Source organism: Callorhinchus milii, unplaced genomic scaffold, assembly GCF_018977255.1.
Source record: "Callorhinchus milii isolate IMCB2004 unplaced genomic scaffold, IMCB_Cmil_1.0 Scaffold23, whole genome shotgun sequence".
Classification (NCBI taxonomy): domain Eukaryota; kingdom Metazoa; phylum Chordata; class Chondrichthyes; order Chimaeriformes; family Callorhinchidae; genus Callorhinchus; species Callorhinchus milii.
Window position 1 is genome coordinate 7,426,401 of NW_024704764.1, and position 27,796 is coordinate 7,454,196.

The 27,796-nt window shown below is 51.1% G+C and overlaps 3 protein-coding genes across 4 annotated transcripts in view; 2 read left to right on the forward strand and 1 right to left on the reverse strand.

The window, feature by feature from the left end:
• The first annotated feature begins 2,944 nt into the window (after nucleotides 1-2,944).
• Nucleotides 2,945-5,149, forward strand: LOC103183857 (phenylethanolamine N-methyltransferase). Its single transcript, XM_007901571.2, has 3 exons — nucleotides 2,945-3,098; nucleotides 3,758-3,965; nucleotides 4,541-5,149. The coding sequence occupies exons 1-3, from the start codon at nucleotides 2,945-2,947 to the stop codon at nucleotides 4,965-4,967; spliced, it is 789 nt and encodes a 262-aa protein (XP_007899762.2). The 3' UTR covers nucleotides 4,968-5,149.
• A 745-nt stretch (nucleotides 5,150-5,894) lies between these two features.
• On the reverse strand, nucleotides 5,895-11,390 carry pgap3 (post-GPI attachment to proteins phospholipase 3). Its single transcript, XM_042343395.1, has 8 exons — nucleotides 11,083-11,390; nucleotides 10,502-10,599; nucleotides 9,931-10,083; nucleotides 8,953-9,015; nucleotides 8,724-8,785; nucleotides 8,311-8,447; nucleotides 7,573-7,777; nucleotides 5,895-7,230 (listed from the first exon to the last, which is right to left on the reverse strand). The coding sequence occupies exons 1-8, from the start codon at nucleotides 11,294-11,296 to the stop codon at nucleotides 7,167-7,169; spliced, it is 996 nt and encodes a 331-aa protein (XP_042199329.1). The 5' UTR covers nucleotides 11,297-11,390; the 3' UTR covers nucleotides 5,895-7,166.
• Nucleotides 11,391-17,399: 6,009 nt separating this feature from the next.
• Nucleotides 17,400-27,796, forward strand: part of erbb2 (erb-b2 receptor tyrosine kinase 2) — a 31,166-nt gene continuing 20,769 nt past the window's right edge. For both annotated transcript variants that reach the window (XM_042343396.1, XM_042343397.1), the window contains exon 1: nucleotides 17,400-17,599. In XM_042343396.1, coding sequence (XP_042199330.1) covers nucleotides 17,530-17,599 — 70 coding nt within the window. In that variant the 5' untranslated portion in view covers nucleotides 17,400-17,529. The remainder of the gene's footprint in view (nucleotides 17,600-27,796) is intronic.

A 27,796-nucleotide genomic window follows, 5' to 3' on the forward strand; every position in this document is an offset into this window, starting at 1 on the left:
CCTTCCATTTGACACAGCGCCTTATCACGTCTTCAAGACGCCTCAAAGCGCTTCACAGGATATAGTGAAAAGCGAATCGAACGTGTATCTTGTGGATGAAACGCGGCAGCCGATTGCGCACGGCAGCGTCCCACAAACAACCGAGGATTGAGAGACCAAATTATTATTCTTACTCACAAAATACACGATGGATAACCCAACCCCTGGGCTGACTATCCTGCAGCAGCTCAATAAATCTGATGTACACAGAGCAGAGAGTGTCATAGCAATTACCTCATAGCATTTCGACAGCAGAAGGTAATTTGTTCATCAGCACTTAAACATGGCTCTGATTACCTTTGGTAACTAGACGCCTTGAACATAACACTCTTCACTTCAGCCTAACCATCTGAGTAATGTCTTGTAACCGACGTCTTGTATAAATATAACATCGTTTCACAAGATCGTGAAAGATCAAGGGAGAGGTTCAGCTGAAGAAGCCTCTCCAACTCGTTTGATCTCAGGATATTAATTTGGCTCAGTGGGTAGGATTCTCGCCGCCGAGACAGAAGGTTGTGGGTTCGAGCCCCAAGTTGGGACTCCGAACACACAACCCAGGCTGACACTCCAAAATAGTGCTTGCATTGTCAGATGAGACATTAAATCCCAACCGCCTCTTCCCGTCTGCCTGTTCGTTAAAGATTCCATGGCGCTACTTAAAAAGAGAAGGGGGTTCTGCGTCTGCCAATGTACTTGACGTGTACAGAACGTGCCAACCACATGGTATGAGCCAGTGGCCTTGACAACAACAACGACAGATTTACATTTACACGGCGCCTTTCATATCGGGAGGACGTCCTAAGGCGCTGGACAGTCAGGGATCTGGGCCCGAGCCGGGGATTGGGATCAGGAGGGGTGGAGGGCAGAGAGGATAGGATGTAGGAGGGTGACCGAAGGAGCGGTCGAAGAGGAGGATCTTGAGACTGGCCTTGAAGGAGGGGAGCGAGGCGAAGGGATTGTGGGATGGAATTCCAAAGGATGGTGTGGTGGTGGGGGTTAGGGGGTTGGGGTGAGGGGCAGAAAGGCTGCCTTTCAAAGTGGACTCATCGAAACCCAGAACAGATTCTGGAGGGAATCGAGGTTACAGGGAGGGAACATTGATTGCTGCCGTGTGGCACCAATACACCTTCTTATCAACAAGGGACTTTGGCAGAAAACTTAATGAAGAATCTGTGGATGTTCAAGCCTCGATAGAAGAGCATTTCTAATCCCATTACAGCCCAAAGCTTAGATCAAAGCACACCATTAAGTGCACCTGGTCAGCCTCACTGCTGGCTATGTTTTACCTCGGACTTCCTCTCTGAGGCGCGACAATTCAGCTTGTGACAATTTTCTTGCCTATAAATAAGTGTAACTTTATTACGTCTTGAGTTCTGTTTTGCATCCACAGCTTCTAAATAGGGTTAGAGGGAGATGTGTGAGCAGAGTAAACCCATTAGCGAGGCCCGACTGTGAGCGTGAATGTCCTCACTCTCCTTTTATCAGCATTTCTATCATAATCATCGGCAGCTGTTGAAAAGCCACAGACGGTCCTCGGTCCGTGATAAGGTGAGTGATCACTACCTTCTGCTGCAGGGCTAAGGAGGAGGCATCATTCACTTGTCACAACTTCTCAGCAGTGAAATTTAACAGCAGTGTCTCCGCCACAACTTTGAAGCTTCTCCGATGACTCCGGTGGGTAAAATAATAATGTTATTAACGATAATATTAAGCATCATTGTATTTTGATACGGCGCCTTACCAGGTCGTTTGAGACGTCTCAAAGCGCTTCACACAATAATGATGATTTGGTCACTCAATCCACGGCTGTTTGTGGACGCTGCTGTGCCGCAAATGGCTGCCGCGTTTCGCCCACAAAATACACAGTCAATTCATTTTACGGTATATTCTGTGAAGCGCTTTGAGGTACCTCAAAGACGTGATAAGACGCTGTATCAAATGCAAGGATTATTATTGTTATTATTATTATTGTTAAGTGGGTGAAAAGCGGCAGCCAATTGCGCACAGATGTGGAGTCCTGTAGCTCAGTGGTTAGAGCACTCGCTTTGCAAGTGAGAGACCTGAGTTCAATTCCAGGCAGAGGGCGAAACCTTGGGCAAGTTTCCTTACTCCACACAGAGCCTAATAATAATCCCTCCAAAACCAAAAACAATAATAAATTGGGCATTTTCAATCTACGACTGTTTGTGGGACATTGCTGTGCGCAATTGGCTGCCGCGTTCGCCCACAAATATACAGTCAATTCACTTTACAGTGTGTTCTGTGAAGCGCTTTGGGATGTCCTCCCGACGTGAAAAGCGCTATATCAAATGCAAGGATTATTATTATTATTATTATGATTATAGATGTGTCCCCGCAGACAGTCGTGGATTGAGTGTCCTTTTTGTTTTGAAGGGATTATTACCCCCGGAAACGACCCGCCAATCGACTAACATCCGGGTTCCTACTTACAGCTTGGTAAACAGAGGCGTGTGTGTGGAGTAAGGAAACTTGCCTAAGGTTTCATCCCGCCCGGGGATTGAACCCAGGTCCTCTCGCGTGCGGGGTGAGTGAGCTAACCAGCGCACTGCACCCATTGCTCCTGTAGCTGGAAGTTTGGGTGTGATTACACTTCACGCCAGTTCCCAGCCTGTCAGATAACTCACCATCAGCCAGTCTGCTGTTTCTCTCGTTATTTTTAAACCAAAATTATACCAATTTAGTACATGCTTGAAGGTTGTTCACCATCTGAATCGCTGGTGGTTAAAGTCCCCGAACTCCTAATGAAACCATTTAGAAATGCTGATAGGATCAATGCCTGGGGGCTATGGAGAAAGTGTATAAACACTGGCAATCCACTCCCCCCATCACCAGAGCCTCAGACAGTCACAGGAACCCGCTGCTGGCTGTCAGAGACTGTGTGAAGATGTCCAGCGTGGCTGAGGTCAAGCAGGGCTACGAGCTTTTCGACCCCCGAGCTTACCTTCAGAACAACTACACCCACCCTCGCGCCAACTTTGAGAGTGAAGATTGTGTGGTTCCCTGGAAACTTCGCTGCCTCGCCTCCTCCTTCTCAACCGGTTAGTCACCAATAGTCAGCGAGGGCAGGGACTTAGATAGAGAGTGGGGGAATGGGGTGATCTCTGCCTCCCACCCTCTGGAACTCCATCCCACAGTCCCTTCACCTCGCTCCGTCCCTCCCTTCCTTGCCTCCTTCAAGGCATCTCAAGACCCTCCTCTCCCACCGCGCCTTCGATCACCCTCCTACCCCCCCTCACCCACCCCTCCTGATCCCAACTACCAGCTCGGGTCCAAACCCCTGACTGTCCAGCGCCTCAGGACGTCCTCCCGACGTGAAAGGATCCATGTGAATGTCATTTGTTGTTGTTGTTGTGTTTATATGGAGCGGAGACAATAGATGTCCAGAGCGCTGCTGATGACAAACCAGCCAGACTGGCTTATCAACGGGATTCAGAAGGGCAGATCGATCGATCAATAGGGGCAGGGAACCCGGTTGTTAGTCAATTGGCGGATCGCTTTCCAGGGGTAATAATCGCTCAACGTCCCTGGGACGTTGCTGTAGGCGCAATTGGCTGCCGCGTTTCGCCCACAAAATACACAGTCAAAACCCTTTATGGTATATCCGGCGAAGCGCTTTTAGACGTCTCGGAAACTTGATGAGGCGCTGTATAAAATGCAAGGATTATTATTACGTGACACAGTGTTTCCTACCCTGTAGGAGAGGTGCGAGGCCGCACACTGCTCGATATCGGCTCGGGACCCACCATATACCAGGTGATCAGTGCCTGCGAGCACTTTGAGGAGATCATTTTATCCGATTACCTGGAGGTGAATAGGCAGGAGCTCAGCAAGTGGCTGCACGGAGAACCCGATGCTTTCGACTGGAGTCCGTACCTCAAATACGTCTGTAACCTCGAGGGCAACAGGTAAGAGCCACCAACACGTGGTGACAGCGTGAGAGGAGGTCTGACCCCAACTAGAGCTCAGACACCAGCTTCACTAACCCCCCCTTCACCCCCAACTCCCCCCTCACATACACACATGCCCTTACATATCCCCAGCATCCCCACCACACAACCAACACCCCTCACACTGAACCCCCCGCCCCCTCCATGTCCCCCACAACACCAATACCATCAGTGTGTGCAGGTGTGTGTGTGTGGAGGGGGTCAGTGCAGTGAGTGTGTTGCGGTCAGTGCGTGTGTGTGTGTGAGGGGGGACGGGGTGGGAGGGAGGTCAGTTTGAGAGGGAAGTGAGTGGTGGGGGGGACAGTCAGTGTTTGTGGGGGGGGGGATGAGTGTGTGTGTGTGGGGGGTGAGTGTGTATGGTGAGGTCAGTGGGGGGGGTGAGTGTTAGAGGGAGGCAAGTGAATGGGGAGGGGGGTCAGTGAGTGTGTGTGTGGGGGGTGAGTGTGCGCGTGGTTGGTCAGTGTGAGGGGGTGAGTGTGAGAGTGGGGGGGTCAGTGGTGAGGTTAGTCAGTGGCACAGTCTCTGGGTTGCAGCGAGCGGTGGCTGGAGAAGGCCGAGAGGCTCCGGCAGAAGGTGAAGGGCGTGTGGCGTTGTGACGTCCAGCAGCCCAACCCGCTGCACCCGGCCTCGCTGGGGCCGGTGGACGCCATCACCACCACCTTCTGCCTGGAGGCGGTGAGCGCCGACAAGCGAAGCCTGGAGTCGGCGTTGGCTAACGTCACCACCCTGCTGGTGCCTGGCGGGTTCCTGCTGATGATCGGGGCCCTGGACGAGTCCTATTACCTGGCGGGTCAGGTGCGGATCCCGGTGTTACCCGTGGACGAGGAATACGTGAAGCAGGCGGTGACCGGAGCTGGGTACCGTATCAGAGTGTTCCAGACGTACATCATGCCGGCGGGGCTGAAGATCGGGGTGGATGACGTGCGAGGGGTCTTCTATCTCCAGGCTCAGAAGCTCTGAGTCGCTCGGGGTCAAGATCCCACCAGCTCCCACTCCCACCCTTACCGACTGACTGACTGAGCTGGGAACCGGCTACACAAAAATCCGACCACATTGGCCGGAGGTCATTGCCCCCACGTGTAAAGTGAGTGTTTGCTATTCCATCTATCATGAGCCCATTGCTCTGCTTTCCCCCTCCTTTATTCCCCTGCTCTTTCCTCCCTCTATTCCCCATTTGTTTTGCCCACAAAATGTACAGTCACTTCACAGTACATTCTGCTAAGCGCTTTGAGACGGCTTGAAGAAGTGATAAGGCACTATATCAAATGCAAGGATTATATTATTCCCCGCTCTTTCCCTCTCTATTCTATTCTCCATTCACTGCTCTTCCCAACCCCCCGCACCCCCCCCAGTTTCTCCCACCAAACATACAGTCCCTACACTTTACAGTATAATCCTGTGAAGCGCTTTGAGATGTCTTGAAGATGTGATAAGGCGCTCTATCAAATGCAGATTATAATTATCAATCCCCATTGTTGGCTGTTTCCCGCTGTAATCCTCCGCCTCCACATGTACTTATTCTAATTCCCTTTCAAATGCTCCGATAGTCTCTTCAGATCGCCGCTTATGACAACTCTTTCCACTCTCATACAATCCTCTGCCTCGAAAAAAAGACGACATAACTTCCCCTTTCACTCTCCATCTTGTCCCCAAGTCACCCACCATCAGAAAGTTCCCCACCATTTTTCCTCTTGAATGCTTTGATTATATTGAGCACCTCTCACTCGCTCTCTACTCCAGCTGAAACAATCTCCCAATAGCTGCAAATGCGACGATCTGTGCATCAACAATTCCACTATCTGATGTCCAAGGGAGTGGGGGTGGTCAGTGGAGCAGAGGAAACACGCCTGGGGGGGGGGGGGGGGGTTGGGATAAATTGAGAAACTATTTTTATTTCAATGAACTTTATTCAAAACTTGCTTTATTGCTTCACAAACTGGCTGCTGCTGTTTGGCGCAGTGCCTCCCGCTAGCCCTGTGACTGAATGAAATGCTCTGAGACACGTTTGTCTGTCTGTCTGTCTCTGTGTGACAAGACTGTATGAACATGTGTCCCATGTTGCTATCATCCCTGACCAGTGCCTGGGCACGGAGTGAACTCAAAACATGTGACAATTCTCATACAATTGTAGGCATCAGTGTAATCGTCACACAACAACTTGCACTCAAACAGTGTTCTCCACGCAAGGCAGTGTCTCAGAGCACTTAACAGTGGCGCTTAACTCAAACATACATGTTACGTATGTGTGTGTGTTCATTGTAAAGATGTGAAATGGATTTAAGTCTATATGAACAATGTTAGATGCATGCTGTGTTACATGTGTGTAATGGTAGGATACAGGCTCTGTACGTGTGTCATCAATAGTCAGAAACATGCGGTGTACATGTATAATGAGGCACATTAGATATCTGCAGTGTTGGGTACTGTGTGAAACGAGGAAACACTCAATGAATTAAAATGTTCACTTGATTTCCATCCAACTGCCCTCCAAACTCTTAACTGTGTTGTTTTCGATTCAAACTCAACCCAAAATGTTCATCCAATGAATTAGGGCAAAATGTCCTCCTCAGCTGGAAGGGAGCGGAGGGTAGGGTGGATGGAGCTCAGTGTGAGTGCGGGCAGGTGTTTGCCACACAGGTGAGGGTGGGCAGATGTGTGTCTCACACACACACACACACACACACAACCGGAATAGCGTTCCCAGTCCAGGATACCATTCCCAGTAAAGCACACGGTGGCATTGCGCCATCGTGTGGCATCGCCCGTTATTGCAGGAATTCGGCACAAGTGACCAGACACTCAACTGGTCAGCAGCACTATCAGTGTTCGTTCGTACCAGAAACATTCAGTGTTCGGTTCAGAATAAACAACCATTGGGGTGTCATTTTTCTGGGGAGGGGGCCTGAGCGGGAAAGGGGAAGTGGGTTGAATTTTAAACGCATTCTGTAAAGCCTTCGTGCTTCGAATCCACGCGCAAACACATTCAAAATCAAGAGAGAACAGGCAGCAAAATATAAATAATAATGATAATATGAAGGCTTTAAAATTGGCCAGTCCACATCAGGGCAGGGGGTTAGTGTTAGTGGCAGTTCATTGGGTTGGGGTTTGAAAGGTTGAGGCAGTGTATCCGACATTCAGTTCCCTTTCCTCTCAGGCAGCTCACTCTGCTTTCCCGAATTCTGTCTTCAGCTTGAAAAGGTGTAGGCTGTCATCAACTAGGAAACTGGAACAAAAGGAGACCCTCCTTTAATCTCCACACATACCTGGGAGACCCATCCTGCCCGTACTCACCCGCTCGCACTTATGCCTATATACACACACACACGTGTGAAACTCCCTCACACATCTGTTGAGACACACACCCGCTCACACTCGCCCGTGTGCGACCCTCGCCCGTGTGCGACCCTCGCCCGTGTGCGACCCTCGCCCGTGTGCGACCCTCGCCCGTGTGCGACCCTCGCCCGTGTGCGACCCTCGCCCGTGTGGCAAGCACCTGCCCACGCTCGCTTGTGCGACACACGCCAACAGACACTCAGCTGTGTGACACACACCAGCCCACACTCACCTGTAGAAGAGGAATGGGACAGGGATGGTGCTAAAATGCCAGAGTGCGTGAGCGTCGAGCACCCACAGTAAAGGCGGGAAGTCCAGCAGCTCCAGGAGAGCGAATCCGTGCAGCATCGTGACGACAATCATACACTTCCACACGTAGGGCAGAACCCGGCGCTGCCACAGACACCAGCCCAGCCACCACAGCAGGTTAACCACACCTGCCGACAAACACTGCGTCACACCGGACTGATAATCCACCAGGAACTTACACCCTCCCACCATCACCAGCAAAGGGTAACGCTGCCCGCCCAGGTCAGCTATTATGCAGATTATAATAATAATAATAATCCTTGCGTCTCAAAGCGCCTCACTGTATATTTTGTGGGCGAAACACAGCAGCCAATTGCACAGAGCAGCGTCCCCAAGTGACCAATTTATTATTATTTTTTTAAAAGGAATTATTATCCCCGGAAAAGCGATCCGCCAATTGATGAAGAACCGGGTTCCTACTTATTGCTGGGTCAACAGGGTTGACCACAGAGTAAAGCTTCCTCTACACTGTCCATCCATATTCACACAGCCAGCAGAATGGCTTTCTGTCTCAGACTGACCTGGGTCCAAACCTTGAATCGCTTTAGTTATTGTGGGCACTCAAGACATTTACAAATATTTAAAATAAAAAAAAACTAAAAGTTACGGAGAGAGAGACTGCGTTCCCCGGTTGCCATGGGCACAGTGAGCAGCCTCCTACCTATCAGTGTATTCGCTGCCATGTTGTAGCCGTAGTCAAAGCGTACGTAGGTCAGGTACCAGACGTGACCTGCGAAGAGGAACACCAGCAGTGCCCCAAAGAGACTGGCGATCAGCTGGTGATTCAGCCCCAGAGTCCTGCAAACAGGCAGAGCCCCAACTTCAGAAAACGGTATAGTAACACAGCGCTCAGGCAAGGGTTAAGTAAATTCATCGGTTTACTCGGGGCCAGGGTTAGGTTCGAGTTTCTTGGAACTCGTAAAGTATAATCTGATGTTCCAGTGCAGGGCTTGGAGTGTGTTTGTCGGAAGTAACGTCCTTCGGATCACAAAGTAAGGATGAGAGGATAAGGATAAAGATGAGAGGATAAGGATGAAAGGATAAGGATGAGAGGTTAAGGATGGGAACACTCACCGCACACAGCAGAGGTAGATGGAGTACAGCACCACTGCGGACGCACAGAAATAATCCATTTTCTGTAAAAAAAAAATTAAAAAAAAACCTGTTACAATTCGGGCAAACGGACTGGATGTGTTGTTGTCTGTGAGCTCTGTCTCTAACTTGGGGGGGGGAGGGGGAGCTGGAAAGGAGGAGGGAGGGGTGGGTGGGGGAGGGAGGGTGTAGGGGTGGGGCTGTCACTCACCTCTGTTAGGAAGGTGTCTCTTGTGTGAAACACTGTGGACCAAAACCATGCGTTCAACGTCACCTGCAGGAAAGAGCGACAATCAGACAGAGACCAGCTGTACCTGCGACAATCTACACCATCCCAGTCTCCAATACCCCCACCCCTCCCAGAGCCCGGTTGGTCCCCACACTCAGGGACAGAACCAGGAACACTGCCTTGTTACATTGAAATATGATCACTACACGCAGTCAAGGCTGTGGTGCAGGTAAGACTGCGGGGGAATATTACAGGCAGACGGGGCAGACAGGAGCCTCCGTCTCGTACTAATCAAAAGGGAATCAGCAAAACATTGCTCATGAGCTCTTCACTCTCAGACAGTGGGAGTGAAAGGTCGGCATCTCTCGATAATCTACGACAGGGATAATCTACAACCTGCGGCCTCATGTGCGTAAAATAGGCCGCAAATTGGCCATCCTTGATCTGTGAAGTGAGACCAATTATTGGGCAGCCTCTTATTAACCAGTCGGCCCAAGATGTTGAGCTTAGAGCCAATAAATGAGTTAAATAATAATAATAATACTTGCATTTGTTATAGCGCTTTTCACGTCTTCTCGACGTCTCAAAGCTCTTCACAGGATATGTTATAAAGTGAATTGACCGTATATTTGTGAGCCAATTGCACACAGCAATGTCCCACAAACAGTCGTGGATTGAAAATGACCAATTTATTATTGTTTTTTTGTTTTGAAGGGATTATTATTATTAATCTTTAATATAATAAAGGGATTAACATAATATTAAAATAACACTATTAATGATAATTCTTGCAAGTGTAGCTCCGTATGTCATTGAGACGTCTCAGAATATACTGCCAAGTGAATTGACTGTGTATTTTGTGGGCGAAACACGGCAGCGTCCCCACAAACAGTCGTGGATTGAAGCTGAGTGTAAGAGCAGGAGAGGAGAGCGCGAGACCTGGGGCGTGGGTGCGGTTACCATGGCAAACGAGTTGCAGGTCCGGTACATGGGCGACGTGGCTGGCACTGCCGACCGGTATCTGCTGAGCATCACCAGACTCGCCAATCCGTTCAGCACTGAGGCAAAGGCAGAGGCAGGTTCCTGGAAACAGAGGAACCTGTGGAAGGGCCACTGGAGAGGGAAGAGCAGTGAAAGACCAGGTTAATAATAATAATACTTGCATTTGACAGCAGCCACGAGGGGGAAGAGTGTTGGGGGTGGGGGGGATGAGGGGTGAAGCGATGGCCCAGGTGCTGGGTGCGGGGCCCACTGAGACACTGAACAGACAGGACCAAGTGAATCGCTCGATCAGATAGAGATCACGGGAAGGAGGGCAATAAATAACGAGAGTTGCATTTAATCGAGAACGTTGTGCGCAGGTAAACACGACAACCAACCTGCGCCCACAGAGTCAGCCTCCGACACCATGAGGCGCTCGGAGACGCTACGCTGCGTGGAGGGCGCTATGGAAGTGCAAGTTGTTGTTGTTGTTGTTGTCACCCCACACACACACACACACACACACAATTTTCCCCCCGAAAACAGTGACCTTTCCGTGAAACTGAGGCACTCTGTATCCTTCTGTGATGTACAGTCCCACTGTGGCCCACATACAGTCGTATCGACAGTCATCCTCACAGGTCCAGCCTGACACAGCGAGAGAGACACCGTCAGCCGCCTGTCCCGGCCCGGCCCGGCCCGGCCCGCACAGAGAGAGAGGGATTAACACAAACCGCTCTCGTTTACCCTCCAAACCCCCCTCCCCCCCCGTCATCTCTGACCGGGAAATCACCCCCCAGCCCCCACCCACCCCAGTGAGACACACACAGCCCCCCCCCCACAGCCGCCCCCCCACACACACAGCCCCCCCCCACAGACACAGCCCCCCCCCACATACAGCCCCCCACCACACACACCCACCCCCACACACACAGCCCCCCCCCACAGACACAGCCCCCCCACACACAGCGCCCCCCACACACAGCCCCCCCCCACAGCCCCCCCCCCACCCACACACAGCCCCCCCCCACACCCACAGCCCCCCCCCACAGACACAGCCCCCCCCACCCACACACAGCCCCACAGCCCCCCCCACCCCCACAGCCCCCCCCCACAGCCCCCCCCGGGCACCTGTGAGCCGCATGTAGACGGGCTGTCGGGTGTGAAAGGCCCGGAGTCGGGGTCCGGTACAGTTGGCGCTGACACAACCGCTCACACAGTCTCGGTAATAAGGCTCCCGGTCTCCCTGCGAGGCCCCGGCCATCCCCGGGCAGGAGGCCCCGAGGGTCAGGGCGAGCCCGAGCCAACACAGCCCCCGCCTCGGCCTCGGCCTCGGCTCCGCCATCACCCGCGGCCCAGAGACAGAGAGAGAGCGCGGCCCTGAGATCACATTCAGCCGCAGTCTCTTCCTGTGTTACACCGACACCTTCCCCCCCACCCGCGCTCTCTGCGGACAAAGGTTCCGCCCCCGAGCAGCCAACCAGCCAACAGGGGAGGGGCTGGGGGCAGGGGGAGGGGCTGGGGGGCAGGGGAGGGGCTGGAGCTGGGGGAGGGGCTGGGGCGCAGGGGGAGGAGATGGGGGAGGGGCCGGGTTGGGGGGAGGGACCGGGCTGGGGGGAGGGGTGGGGCTGGGGGGGAGGGACTTTGAGTCTTGCTTTGCCTCAATCAATCAATCAATCAATCAATCAATCAATCAATCAATCAATCAATCAATCAATCAATCAATCAATCAATCAATCAATCAATCAATCAATCAATCAATCAATCAATCAATCAATCAATCAATCAATCAATCAATCAATCAATCAATCAATCAATCAATCAACCAATCAATCAATCAATCAATCAATCAATCAATCAATCAATCAATCAATCAATCAATCAATCAATCAATCAATCAATCAATCAATCAATCAATCAATAACCAATTGCAATTGTACAGCGATTGATGAGTTCGCCACTGTATTTTTTTTTGGAAGGTTATTGTTCTCGCTCACAAAGTTTGCCGTCCGGTCGCCTCGGCCGGGGGAGGGGGGGGGGGGGGCGGGGGGGAGCCGGGTGGGGGGGTCGGGAGGTGGGGGTGTGGGGCTGTGAGGGACGGGGATGGGGGGGGAACGTCCTCCCGACGTGAAAGTCGCTCTCCGGGTGTGACTTGTTGTTGTTGCTGTTGTTGCTGAACTCAACCCAAAGGCAAATTTGGCCCCTGGTCACCCGGGGACGTGTGGTCACCCTCTCCTATTATTGTAATAATAATAATTATTATTATTAATAATAATAATAATAATAAACAATTGCATTTGATACAGAGCCGTTTCTCGTCATTGAGATGTCTCGAAGCACTTGACAGTTATACACGTCAAAGTGAATCGACTGTTATTTTCTAGACAAATCCTTGGGGGATAATAATAATAATAATAATCCTTGCATTTGATATAGTGCTTTTCACGTCGGGAGGACGTCCCAAAGCGCTTCACAGAACACACCGTAAAGTGAATTGACTGCATATTTGTGGGCGAACGCGGCAGCCAATGGCGCACAGCAATGTCCCACAAACAGTCGTAGATTGAAAATGACCAATTTATTATTGTCTTTGGCTTTCGAGGGATTATTATTAGGCTCTGTGTGGAGTAAGGAAACTTGCCCAAGGTTTCGCCCTCTGCCTGGAATTGAACTCAGGTCTCTCGCTCGCAAAGCGAGTGCTCTAACCACTGAGCTACAGGACTCTCTTCTTGTGTCTCACAAAAAAACTCCCACTCTCTGGCCTCACGAAAGAGAAGAGAGCTCCTTTCCCGTCTCCCCACCCCAGCGCACTGTGTCGGGTTGACTTTGCCAGAATGGACAGGTTCCTGCCCAGTCGGGGCGTGTTTTTGCTGTACTGTGCGTGAGAAAACGGCTTTGGGCGGATGCCTAGTTTTTAAAAATGTTTAATTTAAACTCACACAACATTTTTGTTTCCCTTTGAAGACATTTTCTTACGCAGTTCCAAAAGCCCTAACGTAAATCGGCCACCCTGCTGTGTATACAGTCTGTGCGAAAAAAAAACTTCTTCGTTTTTAAAACACAAAAAATCAGGTCTGCCTTCAACCTTCCTCGTTCCAATGAAAATGTTCCAACATTATAATAATAATAATAATAATAATAATAATAATCCTTGCATCTGATACAGCACCTTATCATGTCTTCAAAACCTGTTAATAATAATAATAATAATCCTCGCATTTGATATAGCGCTTTTCACGTCGGGAGGACGTCCCAAAGCGCTTCACAGAACACACTGTAAAGTGAATTGCTGTATATTTGTGGGCGAATATTGTGGGCGAATATTGTGGGCGAATATTCACTGTATATTTGTGGGCGAACGCGGCAGCCAATTGCGCACAGCAATGTCCCACAAACAGTCGTAGATTGAAAATGACCAATTTATTATTGTTTTTGGTTTTGGAGGGATTATTATTAGGCTCTGTGTGGAGTAAGGAAACTTGCCCGAGGTTTCGCCCTCTGCCTGGGATTGAACTCAGGTCTCCCGCTCGCAAAGCGAGTGCTCTAACCACTGAGCCTATCGTGTGAAAGTCTATTAGATTTGTCAAGTATTTGCTTTTGGCAAATCTGCGTTGACTGTTGTTCAAAAAAAACCTCTTCACTTTTAGAACACAAAAATCGGGTCTGCCTTCAACCTTCCTCGTTCCAATGAAAAATGTTCCAACATTATAATAATGATAATGATAATATTAAGAGATTATCAATATTATCCTGTATTATCGTCTTTGTGTGTGATTGTTCCACAGTTACGTGGCTTATCGTATTTTCTTTTTTGATCAGAATATTAGTAAACATGTCCGAACAATTATAATCAGAGCATCTACTATTTCCTCCACGGCTTCCCTCAGCATTCTTGGATACATACCATCGGGCCCCGGTGACTTTTCCACTTCGAATTCCATCAGCAGTTTTAGTACCACTTCCTTTTCTATAGATATCCCTTCTAATTGCTGCACATCCTCTCGTCCACTCAGTTTGTCCCTCTGTAAAAAAATTACGTATCCCTGCCAGTCCATTCATTTTCCATGACTTTATCCTGTTTCTTCCGCCTCTAATTGGCTCTCTTTAAACTTTCTTTGACTGATTTTTTTTTTAGGTTTTATAAGTTCATAAAACCCTTTGAGACTTTTTTCCTCGTTATCTACCAGCCTTTCCGGTGGAGGATAATAATCCCTCAAGAAAAAAAATAATAAATTGGTCATTTCAATTCCAGGAGTGTTTGTGGGGACGCTGCTGTGCGCAATTGGCTGCCGCGTTTCGCCACAAATGTACAGTCACTTCACTTTACAGTATATTCTGTGAAGCGCTTTGAGACGTCGAGAAGACGTGAAAAGCGCTCTATCAAATGCAAGGATTATTATTATTATTATTTTTATAACTTCCCTTGGCCTGCAATCACTTATTGACCCACAAAGTACACATTCCCTCCACTTTACAATATATTCTGTGAAGCGCTTTGAGACATCTCAATGATCTGACAAGACTCGACACCAAATGCAAGGGTTATTATTATTACACGTCTACATTTTCGACACCCTCTAATTTTCTGTTGTAGTACCTTCAGATTTAATTCATGCCGCTGGTATTTTCATGTTAAGTACTACACTCATCCAAAGAGCCTTAGTTTTTATGACTTTATAACTTTATTATTATTTCCCATTTATTACTGTGGGAATGTGCATGATCTGTACCTCATTCATCTGATGTTTGAAAATTTCCCACTGTTCATCTCTAATAATAATCCTTCCATTTGATAAAGATCTTTCATGTTGGGAGGGTCACACAGTGTTTCATATGATGTAATGACTGTATAGTTTGTAGGCTTTGAGACGTCTCGAAGATGTGATAAGGCACCATATCAAATGCAAGGATTATTATTATTATTATTGTTATAGGCGAATGCGGCAGTCAGATTTGCAGACAGCAATGCACCGTGAGTAATCATGAAGTGAATGACCAGTTTTATTTGGGGGATTGCTGGCCGGGGCACCAGAAGAAAATCCCTTCTCTTTTCGAACAGTTTTATGGCTTCTTTAATCCAACAGGTAGATAGGACTTTGGTTTATCTTTCATCTGAAGGACAGCACCTCCCACAATGGACTGTGAGTTCAAAAGTGGGGCTTGAACCCATAACCTTCTAACTGCAGAGGCAAGAGTGCTGCCAACTGACCCAGGCTAGACTGACCCACGTAATACATATACTGCATAAATATATACAGTACTGTAAAGTGGAGAGATTGTATATTTTGCAGAGTATTTTATATGTATATCAAATACATTTCACCCACAAAATCTACAGTGAATTCACTTTGCAGTATATTCGGCAATGCGCTTTGAGACGTCTCGAAGATGCGATACGACGTTGTATCAATGCAAAGACAATTAGATTATTATCATTAAATATAAAAAAAATCATATGTATCATCTATTGCCTTGTCCCCAGTCCATAGCCTTGTCCCCAATCTATTGCCTTGTCCCCAGTCTAGCGCTATATTGCCTTTTCCCCAGTCTAGTGCTATATTGCCTTGTCCCAGTCTTGGCTGGACTCTCCACCTCTCAAAGCCAGTCAGGAACCTCGGCGTTTTGTTCGACCCTGAGCTGTCCTTTCTCCCTCACATCCGCACCACAACTGGCACCGCCTTCCATCACCTCCGGAACATCGCCAGACTACGGCACTACCTCACCCCTCACGCTGCTGAAACCCTGGTCCACGCCTTCGTCACCTCAAGGCTGGACTATGGGAACTCTCTCCTCGCCGGCCTTCCACCTGCCTCCACACTGCAGGTCATTCAGAACTCTGCAGCTCGTGTACTGTCCCGCACCAGGCTTCGGGACCACATCACTCCCACCCTCGCTCGCCTCCACTGGCTCCCCATCCCCCAGAGGATTGATTTCAAGATCCTCATCCTCACCTACAAGGCCATTCACGGCCTTGCTCCCTCCTACCTCTCCGACCTACTATCCCCCTACTTACCTGCCCGTACCCTCCGTTCCTCTGGCTCCGGTCTGCTCCACGTCCCCCGCCCCAATCGCCCTACCATCGGTGGTCGGGCCTTCAGCCTCTCAGCCCCGAGGCTCTGGAACTCCATCCCCCAGTGCCTTCGCCGCTTCCTCCCTCTCCTCCTTCAAGGCTGGTCTCAAAACCTTTCTCTTTGACCGAGCCTTCAGCTCCCCTCTCGACTCTCTTCCCCCTCCTCGCTCCCTCCCTTCCCTCCCCTCACCCTGACCATTTCCCCCCTCCTCGCTCCCTCCCCTCCCTCACCCTGACCATTTCCCCCTGCTCGGGTCATGACCCAACTGTGCAGCGCCTTGGGACGTCCTCCTGACGTGAAAGGCGCTCTATAAATGGAATCTTGTTGTTGTTGTTGTTGTTGTAGTGCTATATTGCCTTGTCCCAGTCTAGCCCTATATTGCCTTGTCCCCAGTCTGGACTATATTGCCCTGTCCCCAGTCTGGGCTATATTGCCTTGTGCCCAGTCTGAGCTATATTGCCTTGTGCCCAGTCTGAGCTATATTGCCTTGTGCCCAGTCTGGGCTATATTGCCTTGTCCCCAGTCTGGGCTATATTGCCTTGTCCCCAGTCTGGGCTATATTGCCTTGTGCCAGTCTGGGCTATATTGCCCTGTGCCCAGTCTGGGCTATATTGCCCTGTGCCCAGTCTGGGCTATATTGCGCTGTGCCCAGCCTGGGCTATATTGCCCTGTGCCCAGTCTGGGCTATATTGCCCTGTGCCCAGTCTGGGCTATATTGCCCTGTGCCCAGTCTGGGCTGTATTGCCCTGTGCCCAGTCTGGGCTGTATTGCCCGGTGCCCAGTCTGGGCTATATTGCCCGGTGCCCAGTCTGGGCTATATTGCCCTGTGCCCAGTCTGGGCTGTATTGCCCTGTGCCCAGTCTGGGCTGTATTGCCCTGTGCCCAGTCTGGGTATATTGCCCTGTGCCCAGTCTGGGCTGTATTGCCCTGTGCCCAGTCTGGGTATATTGCCCTGTGCCCAGTCTGGGCTGTATTGCCCTGTGCCCAGTCTGGGCTATATTGCCCTGTGCCCAGTCTGGGCTGTATTGCCCTGTGCCCAGTCTGGGCTATATTGCCCTGTGCCCAGTCTGGGCTATATTGCCCTGTGCCCAGTCTGGGCTGTATTGCCCTGTGCCCAGTCTGGGCTGTATTGCCCTGTGCCCAGTCTGGGCTGTATTGCCCTGTGCCCAGTCTGGGCTGTATTGCCCTGTGCCCAGTCTGGGCTGTATTGCCCTGTGCCCAGTCTGGGCTATATTGCCCTGTGCCCAGTCTGGGCTATATTGCCCTGTGCCCAGTCTGGGCTATATTGCCCTGTGCCCAGTCTGGGCTATATTGCCCTGTGCCCAGTCTGGGCTATATTGCCCTGTGCCCTGAGAGCGGCGCTATGCCTTTGTTGCGGACCACAGTCGGGATCTCGGAGCAGGAAGTGGCTGCGGAGCCGCAGCAGCGACTCTGGAGAGGGAGAAGGAGAGAGAAGAGAAAGGAGGAAGAAGGGGGAAGAGAAAAAGTTCGGGAAGAAGCGGAGACGATGGGAATCTCAGCCCCGGGACTGCTCCTCACTGCGCTGAGCTGCCTCTCAGCCTCTCTGGGGAAGGAAGGTTAGTGCCACAGGGGAGAGGGGGAGAGGGGGGAGAGGGGGAGAGGGGGAGAGGGGGAAAGGGGGAGAGTGGGGGGGGAGAGGGGGAGAGGGGGGAGAGGGGAGAGGGGGAGTGGGGAGAGGGGGAGAGGGGGGAAGGGGGAGAGGGGGAGAGGGGAGAGGGGAGAAGGGGGGAGAGGGGGAGAGGGGGAGAGGGGGGAAGGGGGAGAGGGGGAAGGGGGAGAGGGGGGAGAGGGGGAGAGGGGGGAGAGGGGAGAGGGGGAAGGGGGAGTGGGGGAGAGGGGGGGAAGGGGGAGAGGGGGAGAGGGGGAAGGGGGAGAGGGGGAGAGGGGAGTGGGGGAGAGGGGGAGAGGGGGAGGAGGGGAGAGGGGGGAAGGGGGAGAGGGGGGGAGGGGGGAGAGGGGGAGAGGGGGAGAGGGGAGGGGGGAGAGGGGAGGGGGAGGGGGGAGAGGGGGGAGAGGGGAGGGGGAGAGGGGGAGAGGGGGAGAGGGGGAGAGGGGGAGTGCGGGAGAGGGGGAGTGGGGGAGAGGGGAGAGGGGGAGAGGGGAGTAGGGGAGAGGGGTGGGGCAGAGGGGGAGTAGGGGAGAGGGGGTGGGGGAGAGGGGGAGAGGGGAGAGGGGGGAGAGGGGGAGTAGGGGAGAGGGTGTGGGGAGAGGGTGTGGGGAGAGGGGAGAGGGGTGTGGGAGAGGGAGAGTAGGGGAGAGGGTGTGGGGGAGAGGGGGAGTGGGGGAAAGGGGTGAGTGGGGGAGAGGAGGTGTGGGGGAGAGGGGGAGAGGAGGTGTGGGGGAGAGGGGGTGTGGGGGAGAGGGGAAGAGGGGGAGAGGGTGTGGGGGTGTGGGGGAGAGGGGGAAATGGGGGATAGGGAGATGGGGGAGAGAGAGACATGGGGGAGAGGGGGAAATGGGGGATAGGGAGAGGGGGAAATGGGGGAGAGGGAGAGGGGCACAACGTTAAATAACGATTTCATGTCAGTTTGGGAGAGACTGGGTCGGAGGGTGAGTGAGTGAGAGAGAAAGAGAGAGAGAGAGAGGGATCTAAACTTTCTGTCCTCTGTCTCCACTTCACTCACTCACTCCTATTTCTGTGTCTCTCTCTCCCTCCTGTTCCTCTCTCTCTCTCTCTCTCTCTCCTGAATCTGTCTCCAGTTCCTTCTCTCTTTCTCTCCTCTTTCTCCTGTTCCTCTCTCTTTCCCTCTCTCTAAAAAACCCACTCCAGAATCTACCTCCAGTTCTGCCTTATACCTTCTCTTTCTCTCTTGATCCTCTCTCTCTTTCTCTCTCTCTCTCTCTCTCTCTCTGTCTCCTGTTCCTCTCTCTCTCTTTCCCTCTCTGTGGAACTCACCTCTGATTCTGCCTCTAGTTCCCTCTTTCTCTCTCTCTCTATCTCTCTCTCCCTCTCTCCCTCTGTTCCCTCTCTGTGAAACTCACCCCTTTTTTTTTGCCTTTACCTTTTTCCTTCTGGTTTCTTTTTCTCTCTCTGTTTGGCACTCACTCCCTGTGATTGATCTCTCGCTCGCTCTGTGTGTAGTACTCACCCCCTGATTAGAAGGAAGCCCAGCAGTTGATATAGCGCCTTATCGCGTCTTCCAGACGTCTCAAAGCGCTCCACAGAATACACTATGTAAAGTGACTTGAGAGCCAGGAAAATCCCAATCTCCTCTTCTCCGCCTCCGCCTTCCCTTTCTCTCCCTCGTTCCTCTCGTCCTTACAATGTGACAAAGGTATGGATTTTTTCCCCAATGTCAAAGCCGTCCACTCGCTCACCACAGCCTCGTCCACCTTCTTAGGCTTCGGACGTGTCCTCGGGACAGCACAGACCACCCTGGTCAAAGTCTGTCTGTGTCCCTTTGCCTCCTCGATCTCTCCACAAACCATTAAGACTCTTCTCTCCTCCTTCACGTCATATATTAACGTCCTTTAAGCGCTCCGAGACGCTGCCCCGTGTGAAGGGCGCTGCATAAGGGGCAAGTTGTTGTTGTTGTCGGTTCACAGACCAGTGTGTAAGATAGTTACAGTTACAGATGATACCAATTTTGGGGTGAAACTGTGGAATCAGAGGAGGCAGCAAACGTCTCGCAAAGAGAGTTCGATAGGGTTATGGACATGGGCTGATAAATGGCAAATGAAGTTTAATATAGACACAACAACAACAACAACAACATGCATTTACATAGTGCCCCTCGTGCGGGGTAGTGTCCCAGAGCGCTAGATAAATGTGAGGTGCTGCATATAGGAAGAAAGAATAGGAAACAAATACTCCAGAGATGGGACAGAATTTGCCAATAAGGAAGAGATTTTGAGGTGTTAGTTGACTGACTGTCATCAGAAGAGCGTGAGGCAACAAATAACAAGGCAAACAGGATGCCGGGATGTATTGCTAAATCATATTGCTTTCCAAATCCCCAGAAGTCATAATCGAGTTGTATTGTACTGTATACAGTTCTGGTCACCGCAACACATTAGTAATAATAATCCTTTCATTTGATAGAACGCCTTATTCGTCTTCGAGACTTCTCAAAGCTCTTCACAGAATATACTGTGAAGTAAATTTTCTGTATAATTTGTGGCTGAAACGCTGAGCCAATTGATCACAGCAGTGTCCCACAAACAGTCGTGGATTGAGTGAACGCATTTTTTTATTTTCGGTTATTTTTGAAGGGATTATTCCCCCCTGGAAAAGCGATCCACCAATCGACTAATAACCGGGTTTCTACTTACTGCTCGGTCAACAGAGGCGTGTGTGTGTGTGTGTGTGTGTGTGGAGTAAGGAAACTTGCCCAAAGATTCGCCCTGACCGGGAATCGAACCCAGGTCCTTTCGCTTGCGAGACGAGTGTTCTGACCCTGACCATTTCCCCCCAAGGGCTCGGGTCCTGACCCAACTGTGCAGCGCCTTGGGGCGTCCTCCCGACGTGAAAGGCGCTCTATAAATGCAATCTTGTTGTTGTTGTTCTTGCCAATACGCTATAGGACAACACAACACAACAGAGGAGACCAACAGAAATTATCGCCAATATTAAGCAAAGATTAGAGAAGTGTATAAAATATTCAAAGGGACTGAAAAACTAAACCCAGAACGATATTTTAAGATGTTCCATAACAGTAGGACGTAGGTTTAGAGTTGCAAAGAGCAATTTCGGGACAGGAAGTATTTCTTTACCCGGAGAGGAATTAATGACTGGAAGAGGTTGCCAGGAAGGAGTAGTGAGTGGTTGAAGGCCAGGACACTGGACTTATTTTTAAAATAAAACTTGATGCTGTGATGGGAGGAGAGGAGGGGAGGGTAAATGTTTGGGAAGTAGAAGATCAGGTAAAAATGACGGGCCGACTTCGTCCAAAGCAATCTTACAATCACCTCACGAGGGTAGCGTCCCAGAGCGCTTGACAGTGGCGGAGCACAGCTCCGAGGCGGTGGGAGGAGAAGGTGACCGTAGGCACGGTCGAATAGGAAGGTCTTCAGGCGCTACCTGAAAACGGGGTAGGAAAGGGGGCAAGGCGGAGGGATAGAGGAAGAGTTTCAGGGCTCACTATAATGGCTTCTCTACCTGTCCCTGCATGGTGACCTGCTGCGTCTGCCCAGAGTTCTGCCCTCGGCGCTCTTGTGTCTACTCTAGAAACTTCTGTCTGGCTACAGTGTCAATTTCCACACATATTTCACAAACCAGCTCTACCTCTCTGTCTCCATCTTTGATTCGGAGACCACTGCTGGTCTGACTGACTTACTGCCTCAGCCCGACAGACATCAAAATCCCAGGTGACTCCCAACCAAACTGAACAATGCATCCCCTGGCCCTCACTTCTCTCCCCTCTGCTGTTTTGGATCCTCACCGTTAGATTTGTCACTCCCAAGGTCGTATTTCTCCAACACTCTCCTCACTGGCCTCCCATCTCTTTCCTCCCGCAAGCTCCAACTAATCCAGAACTCCGTAGACCTCCTCTGATTCCTGTAGAATAATAACAACCGTGGCGTTTGATACACCTTAGCACGTCGTTGAGGCGTCTCAAAGCGCCACACAGAATATACTGTAAAGTGGGTTGACTGTATATTTTGTGGGTGAAACGCGGCAGCCAATTGTGCACAGCAGCGTCCCACAAACAGTCTATTGCTTGTTCCTCCATACCCTCCATCCTGCCAAGCCTCCAGCCCCTACACTGCCTGCTGCAGCTGTCCCCAATATGACTTGCCTTCACACGCTCTCTCTCTTCAGAAACCTAAAAACATCTCTTTTGGCTCCTCGACCACTTATAATTTCTCCAGAGATGGTTTCTCTTTTCTGGAGAAGTCTCAAGCTCGTAGGCTATGCAGTCACTCCACTGCACAGTATATTCTGTGAAGCGCTTTGAGACGTCTCAACGACGTGATAAGGCGCTGTATCAAATGCAAGGATTATTATTATTAATTCAAATGCTCTCAGCCGCTACCCTGCGTGGAAGTCGCGATATAACTGTAAGTTGTTGTTGTTGCTGTAGTTGACTGTCCCTGTGCTTAGGGCCAAAGCTACGTGAACTGGTGCAGAATTATTTTGTTCAGCTGGCACCGACAGGCGATGCCAACTGGGCAGCCAACTGGGCAATAGTCCCACATGTTCCATATTGTTTGTGCGGGCTGGCAGGGCTTTGCGTTCTCTGCCAGTTGTTTATGAATATGGTGGGGTGGGACGATGGGCGGGGTGGTGTGTGGGGGGGGGTGTTGCTTTCACTTGCAATAAGCTTGTGATTCAAAAACAAACGTTCTTCCAATCTCTTGTCCTTCTTTGGTTAATGATTAAATCTGGTAGCCGCGCTGGGTTGAGTGAGCTGCTTGTGCGAGACGCAATAATTCCAGCCAAAGAAGCCCCCATTTGAGTGTCCAACCCCTACCCCCACTCCCCTCACTGTGATTGATTGCTCGGTCCCACGTTTGTCTAAGGGAATTGTAGCATCTGAGTTAACATGGGGTTCAAGGCACTTTGAAAGGGTACAACTTTTACTGGACAGGAACCTTGTGTGTGTGAGAGACACAGAGGCCCTCTTCTGGCGCTGAATTTCTTATCAGTTACTAGAGGTTAAAGTGCGGTGTTGCCAGAGTTTGTTGTCGGTTCGCATGTTTGTGAACGTTGTGAGCTTTGACCGCGAGGATCCAGGGTCTCCCCTCAGGGGCCCAGGAGTGCCAACGCAATCTCTGTCTCAACCTCTCTCTGCTCAGCGGGCTCCGGCCCTCCTACCCCTACCCACCCTGCCCTCCACTCCTCCTGATCCCAAACCCCAGCTCGGGTCCAAATCCCTGACCGTCCCAGCGCCTTGGGACGTCCTCCCTACATGAAAGGCGCTGTGCACATGTAATTTGTTGTTGTATTTATCGTCGACTCTGTCTCGTGAACCCTCTCCTTTCGGTGCAGCAGCATTTTCAGAGGCCATCGTAGGAGTGGAAGTGAGGGATGAGGAGAATAGATTGATGAAAGCGAATAGGAAGGCCTGCAGTGATCCAATAAGATGGTGGAACAGGCACGATGGGCTGAAGGGCCTCTTCCCGTTCCTGTGAATCGCATCTCGCTCCAGATACCCCGCAACACGCGCACACGCACGCACACACACCACAGTTCCGACAGCTGCTGCTCAAGGGAGCGTGTTATTGACATGCCAGTCATGCTTGTAGAATTTCCCCAGCAAAACATGTGCAAAACAAGCATGGAGCTCGCTGATGGAGATGGAATGGAGAGCCACGCTCCTCCTGCCCTGACTCTCTGTCGTTTGGGTGTAATCTGGGGGGGGAGGGTGTGCTGTCTCAGTGTGTGGGTGTCCGGGAGAGTGGGGTGCGGAGTGATGTGTGTATTTTGGAGCTGTTTTGGGGGGCAGGAGAGTGCCCTGTGTGTGCGTGTGTGTGTGTATGTGTGTGGGGGGGTGGGGGGGAGTGCGGGCTGAGCTGTGTGTGTATGGGGGTGGTGGTGGGGAGGGGATGATGTGTGTGTTTTTGGTGCTGTTTGCTCGGTGGTGGTCAGGAAAGGAGTCCTGTGTATGTGGGGGTGTGGAGGGGGGGGGTTGAGTGTACGTGTATGTGTGTGTGTGTGTGTGTGGTGGGGGCTGTGTGTGTGTGGGGGGGGAGGGGGCTATGTGTGTATATGCACGTGATCACAGACAAACACTGTTTTCTTGTTTGCCGGGTTTATAATTTCACCTTTATTTTTGACAAAGTTTGCCAACTCCACCCACACACAAACCTGCCTGACCAGTTTCCCCCACTGCCAGAGCGATGGGGAGGGGGGGGGGGAATGCTGTGGGTGTGTGGGTGTTTACGTGTGTGTGTTTGTATGTGTGTGTACGCGTTTGTGCGTGTACGTGTGTATGTGTAAAGGTGTGTGTGTGTATGCATTTGTGTGTTTACGTGCGCGCGTGTGTATATGTGTGTGTGTATACGCGTGTGTTTACAAGCGTGTGTGTGTGTTGGGGGGAGTGAGGGTGAGAGGGTGTTGCTGTGTATGTGGGGTGGGGGGGATGGAAGAGAAGGGGTGGGTGGGGTCTGGGGGGTGGGAGGTGGGAGGGGGAGTGTGTGTTTATGAGTGGGGGTGACATGGGAGGGTGACACTGAGTGTAGAGGGAGGAGGGGGGTGAAGCTGTGAGTTTGGGGGTGTCATGGGACCTATGTCCCCGTCCCCCCACCAGTCCCGTCACACAGGACGGAGTTGGCTGGTTCCTCTCCAGCCTCGTCCTCACCTGGAATTCCAGGAGATACTTGAGAAATCTGATCCTCCTCGGCCCATGACGTCTGTCTCGCTTGCCTGCCCTGAACGGCCGGCACACCCTCCCTCCCTCCCTCACACACTCACACGCATGCATACGCACACGCACGCAACATTTACACACATGCACACACACCTCACCCCTTCCCCCACACACAACGCACTCACGCAACCTACACACACTCCACAGACAAACACGCACACAAAACACACACACCACATACAGACACTCCACACACATCTCACACACACAACACACACACAACGTACACAGACTCCACACGCACACACACACACACACCCTCCCCCCCAAACACACCACGCAAATCCCGCACACAACATACAACAACAACTTGCATTAATATAGCGATCTTCACACAGGGCACAGCATCTTGGAGCGCTTACACACGCACACTCCCTCCCCCCCCCCACCCCATCTCCCCCCAAAACACACACACAAAAACACAGGGAAACAGTGGGCACACTTCCAGTCTGTGTCCTAATTGCTGCCACTCACTCTCCCGGGGGCACACCTGCCCCCCTAACCCCCTCCACGCCCCCCCGCCACCTTCCCCACCCGCCCGGGGGGGCTGCTTGCCACGAGCAGTCGGTGTCTGAGGTGCGGAATTTCAGGAGCTGAAAGAATCCAAACACCAGGTCCTGCGGACAGACATTCCTCCTTAGAGAGTCTGTGTCTGGAATAAAACGCGCGCGAGAGAGAGAGAGAGAGAGGGAGAGAGAGAGAGTGTACAAAGTTCAGCTTCTCTGTGCGCGAGGACCTTCATAAACTGGAGTTACTGTGTGATTGAGAAATCCGTGCAGTGTTTGCTAACCCACAACGCAATCAGAGGCCTTCCGCAGCTCGACGTTCCCTTCCGAGCATTTGTAAACAAGCAAATGGTTATATGATAATAATGATAATAATCCTTGCATTTGATACAGCGCCTTAACACTCAAAGCGCTTCACAGGATACACTGTAAAGCGTAGTGACTGCATATTTTGTGGGTGAAGTAAAATTGTGAGTGGGGGGGGTGGGGGGTGGGGAGGGGGGGGTGGCGAGAGCTCTGTGTTACGCAAAATAGCCGCTGATTACTTTAATCGCCCACAAAATACACAGTCAGTCGACTTTGCAGTATACTCTGTGACGCGCTTTGAGAGCGTCTTAACGACGTGATAAGGCGCTATATCAAATGCAAGGATTATTGTTATTTATTGGTAGTAGTATTCTCGGGGCGAGGGGTTATGGGGAGAGACTTTTATGGCAGTTTTTTTTCACCGGAACAATTTATCCGATCGAGGTTCTTCAAATGATGAAATGCTGTATTTTGATTGTTTTTTTTTAACAAGCGCTCTGGGACGCTGCCCTGCGTGAGGGACGCTACATAAATACAAGTTGTTGTTGTCGAAGTTGTTGTTGATGTTGATGTTAACAATCTCAGTGACTGGTTTCCTGTAGCTCAGTGGTTAGAGCGCTCTCCTCGCATGTGAGAAGACCTGGGTTCGCTTCCCGGGCAGTGGCGAAATGTTGTGCAAGTTTCCTTACGCCACACGCCTCTGTTTACCTTGCAGTAAGTAGGAACCTGGTTGTTAGTCAATTGGCGGATCGCTTTTCCGGGGGTAATAATCCCTTAAAAAATATAGAATAATAAATTAGTCACTTCAATCAGCGACTGTTTGTGAGACGCTGCTGTGAGCAATTGGCTGTCACATTTCGCCCACAAAACACAGTCAATTCACATTCCAGTATTTCCTGCAAAGCGCTTTGAGACGTCTCGAAGACGTGATAAGGCGCTGTATCAAATGCAATGATTATTATTATCACCACCAGTGCCGGAGATAGCACCAGAGAGTGCTCTGTTGTCCACCTCCCACACGTCAACTACATCAAGAATTTCTAAATTTAGCTGCGTGTTAGACCCTTAGTCCACTGTCATTAACAAGAAGGCGTGAATTAAGCCTTGTCACCAGAAGAGAAAAGGGGGAGATTTAGAAGTGGTTTCACGCAGAGGACTTGTTAGAATTTGGACTCCTTTAAATCAGAGGCACTCGCTCACATCTTCCTGCCCTGTAAACTGTCTGTCTCATCCGTCGACACGCTATATAAATGCAAGTAGTTTTATCATTCCTCTACACACACACACACGTGCACACATTCAATCTCGCCCCACTCTTCCCCCCGCCCTCCACACACACACACACACACGCGCGCGAACACTTATACAATCTCACACATACAAAGAATGCAACCGGTCTCCCCCAGAAATACACACACAAACGACACTCCTCCCACCCCACCCCTCAAACGCGCACACACACACATCCAACACTCCCCACACATACACAAACACACACACACACACACACACGCACGCAACCCCCCACACATAAAAAACACTGCCTAAACACACACACCTACAACTTTACCCAAACACACACACCCATACACAAACGCAGTACATACGGCTTCCCCCTGCACACACACACACACACACACACACCACCCCGTCTCCCACCACACATACATGCACTCTACATGCCGCATACCGGTCCTCTACATGCACGCACACAAACGCACATACAGAAGACCCCGACTCAGGGTATATCGGGGCTGTGTATAGGTGGGGGCTAACGGGATGATCCGGAATGTTGTCAGGAGGCGGAATGTTGCCGTCGCTCCTGGAATCAGCTGCTAAACTCGGGCCGGATGGGGAAGCTCGAGCCCTCCTGACCTCTGCACATACCCACTTGTGCTCTGTGTCCGGAGTCTGATTCCTCACTATTCCAGAGGGTCAGAGGGGGTGGGGGGGGGGACGACGACGACACAGAGCAGCTGTCAGCCTCAGACTGACAGCCACATGTGGCACATCCTGTACCCAAACACAGGTACCAGAACACAGTCAATTCTACCCCTCTCACACACACACACACACACACACATACCGACACACACACACAGACGCACAAACATGCCACTAACATGCACACACACATACCGACACACACGCACGCTGATACTCAGACACACGCGCGCACAGTCATACACACGTGCGTGCTGACACCACACACACACACTGACACGCACACCGACAAGCACAGAAACATACACACACACACACACACACCCGACATACACAAAGACACGCGCACACACACGTACTGGATTGTCTAAGACCCACTCTGTCTTGGCTTAGGCTGTGACCCTCCGATCTCCATGTGAGAGAGGGAGACGCGGAGGAAAGCGAGTCAGTGTGGAGCATCTCGGGCTGTCCTGGCCATAAACATTCAGATGTACAATCACAAAGCAAGTGACCCTCACTCCCCAGCATCTCCCCGATGGCTCACTGGGTAAAGGCATAGTCTTTTATCCAGCGAAAGGAAGGGGGAGTTGATACGCTACGACTGTTTGTGGGACATTGCTGTGTGCCATTGGCTGCCGCATTCGCCCACAAATATACAGTCAATTCACTTTACAGTGTTCTGTGA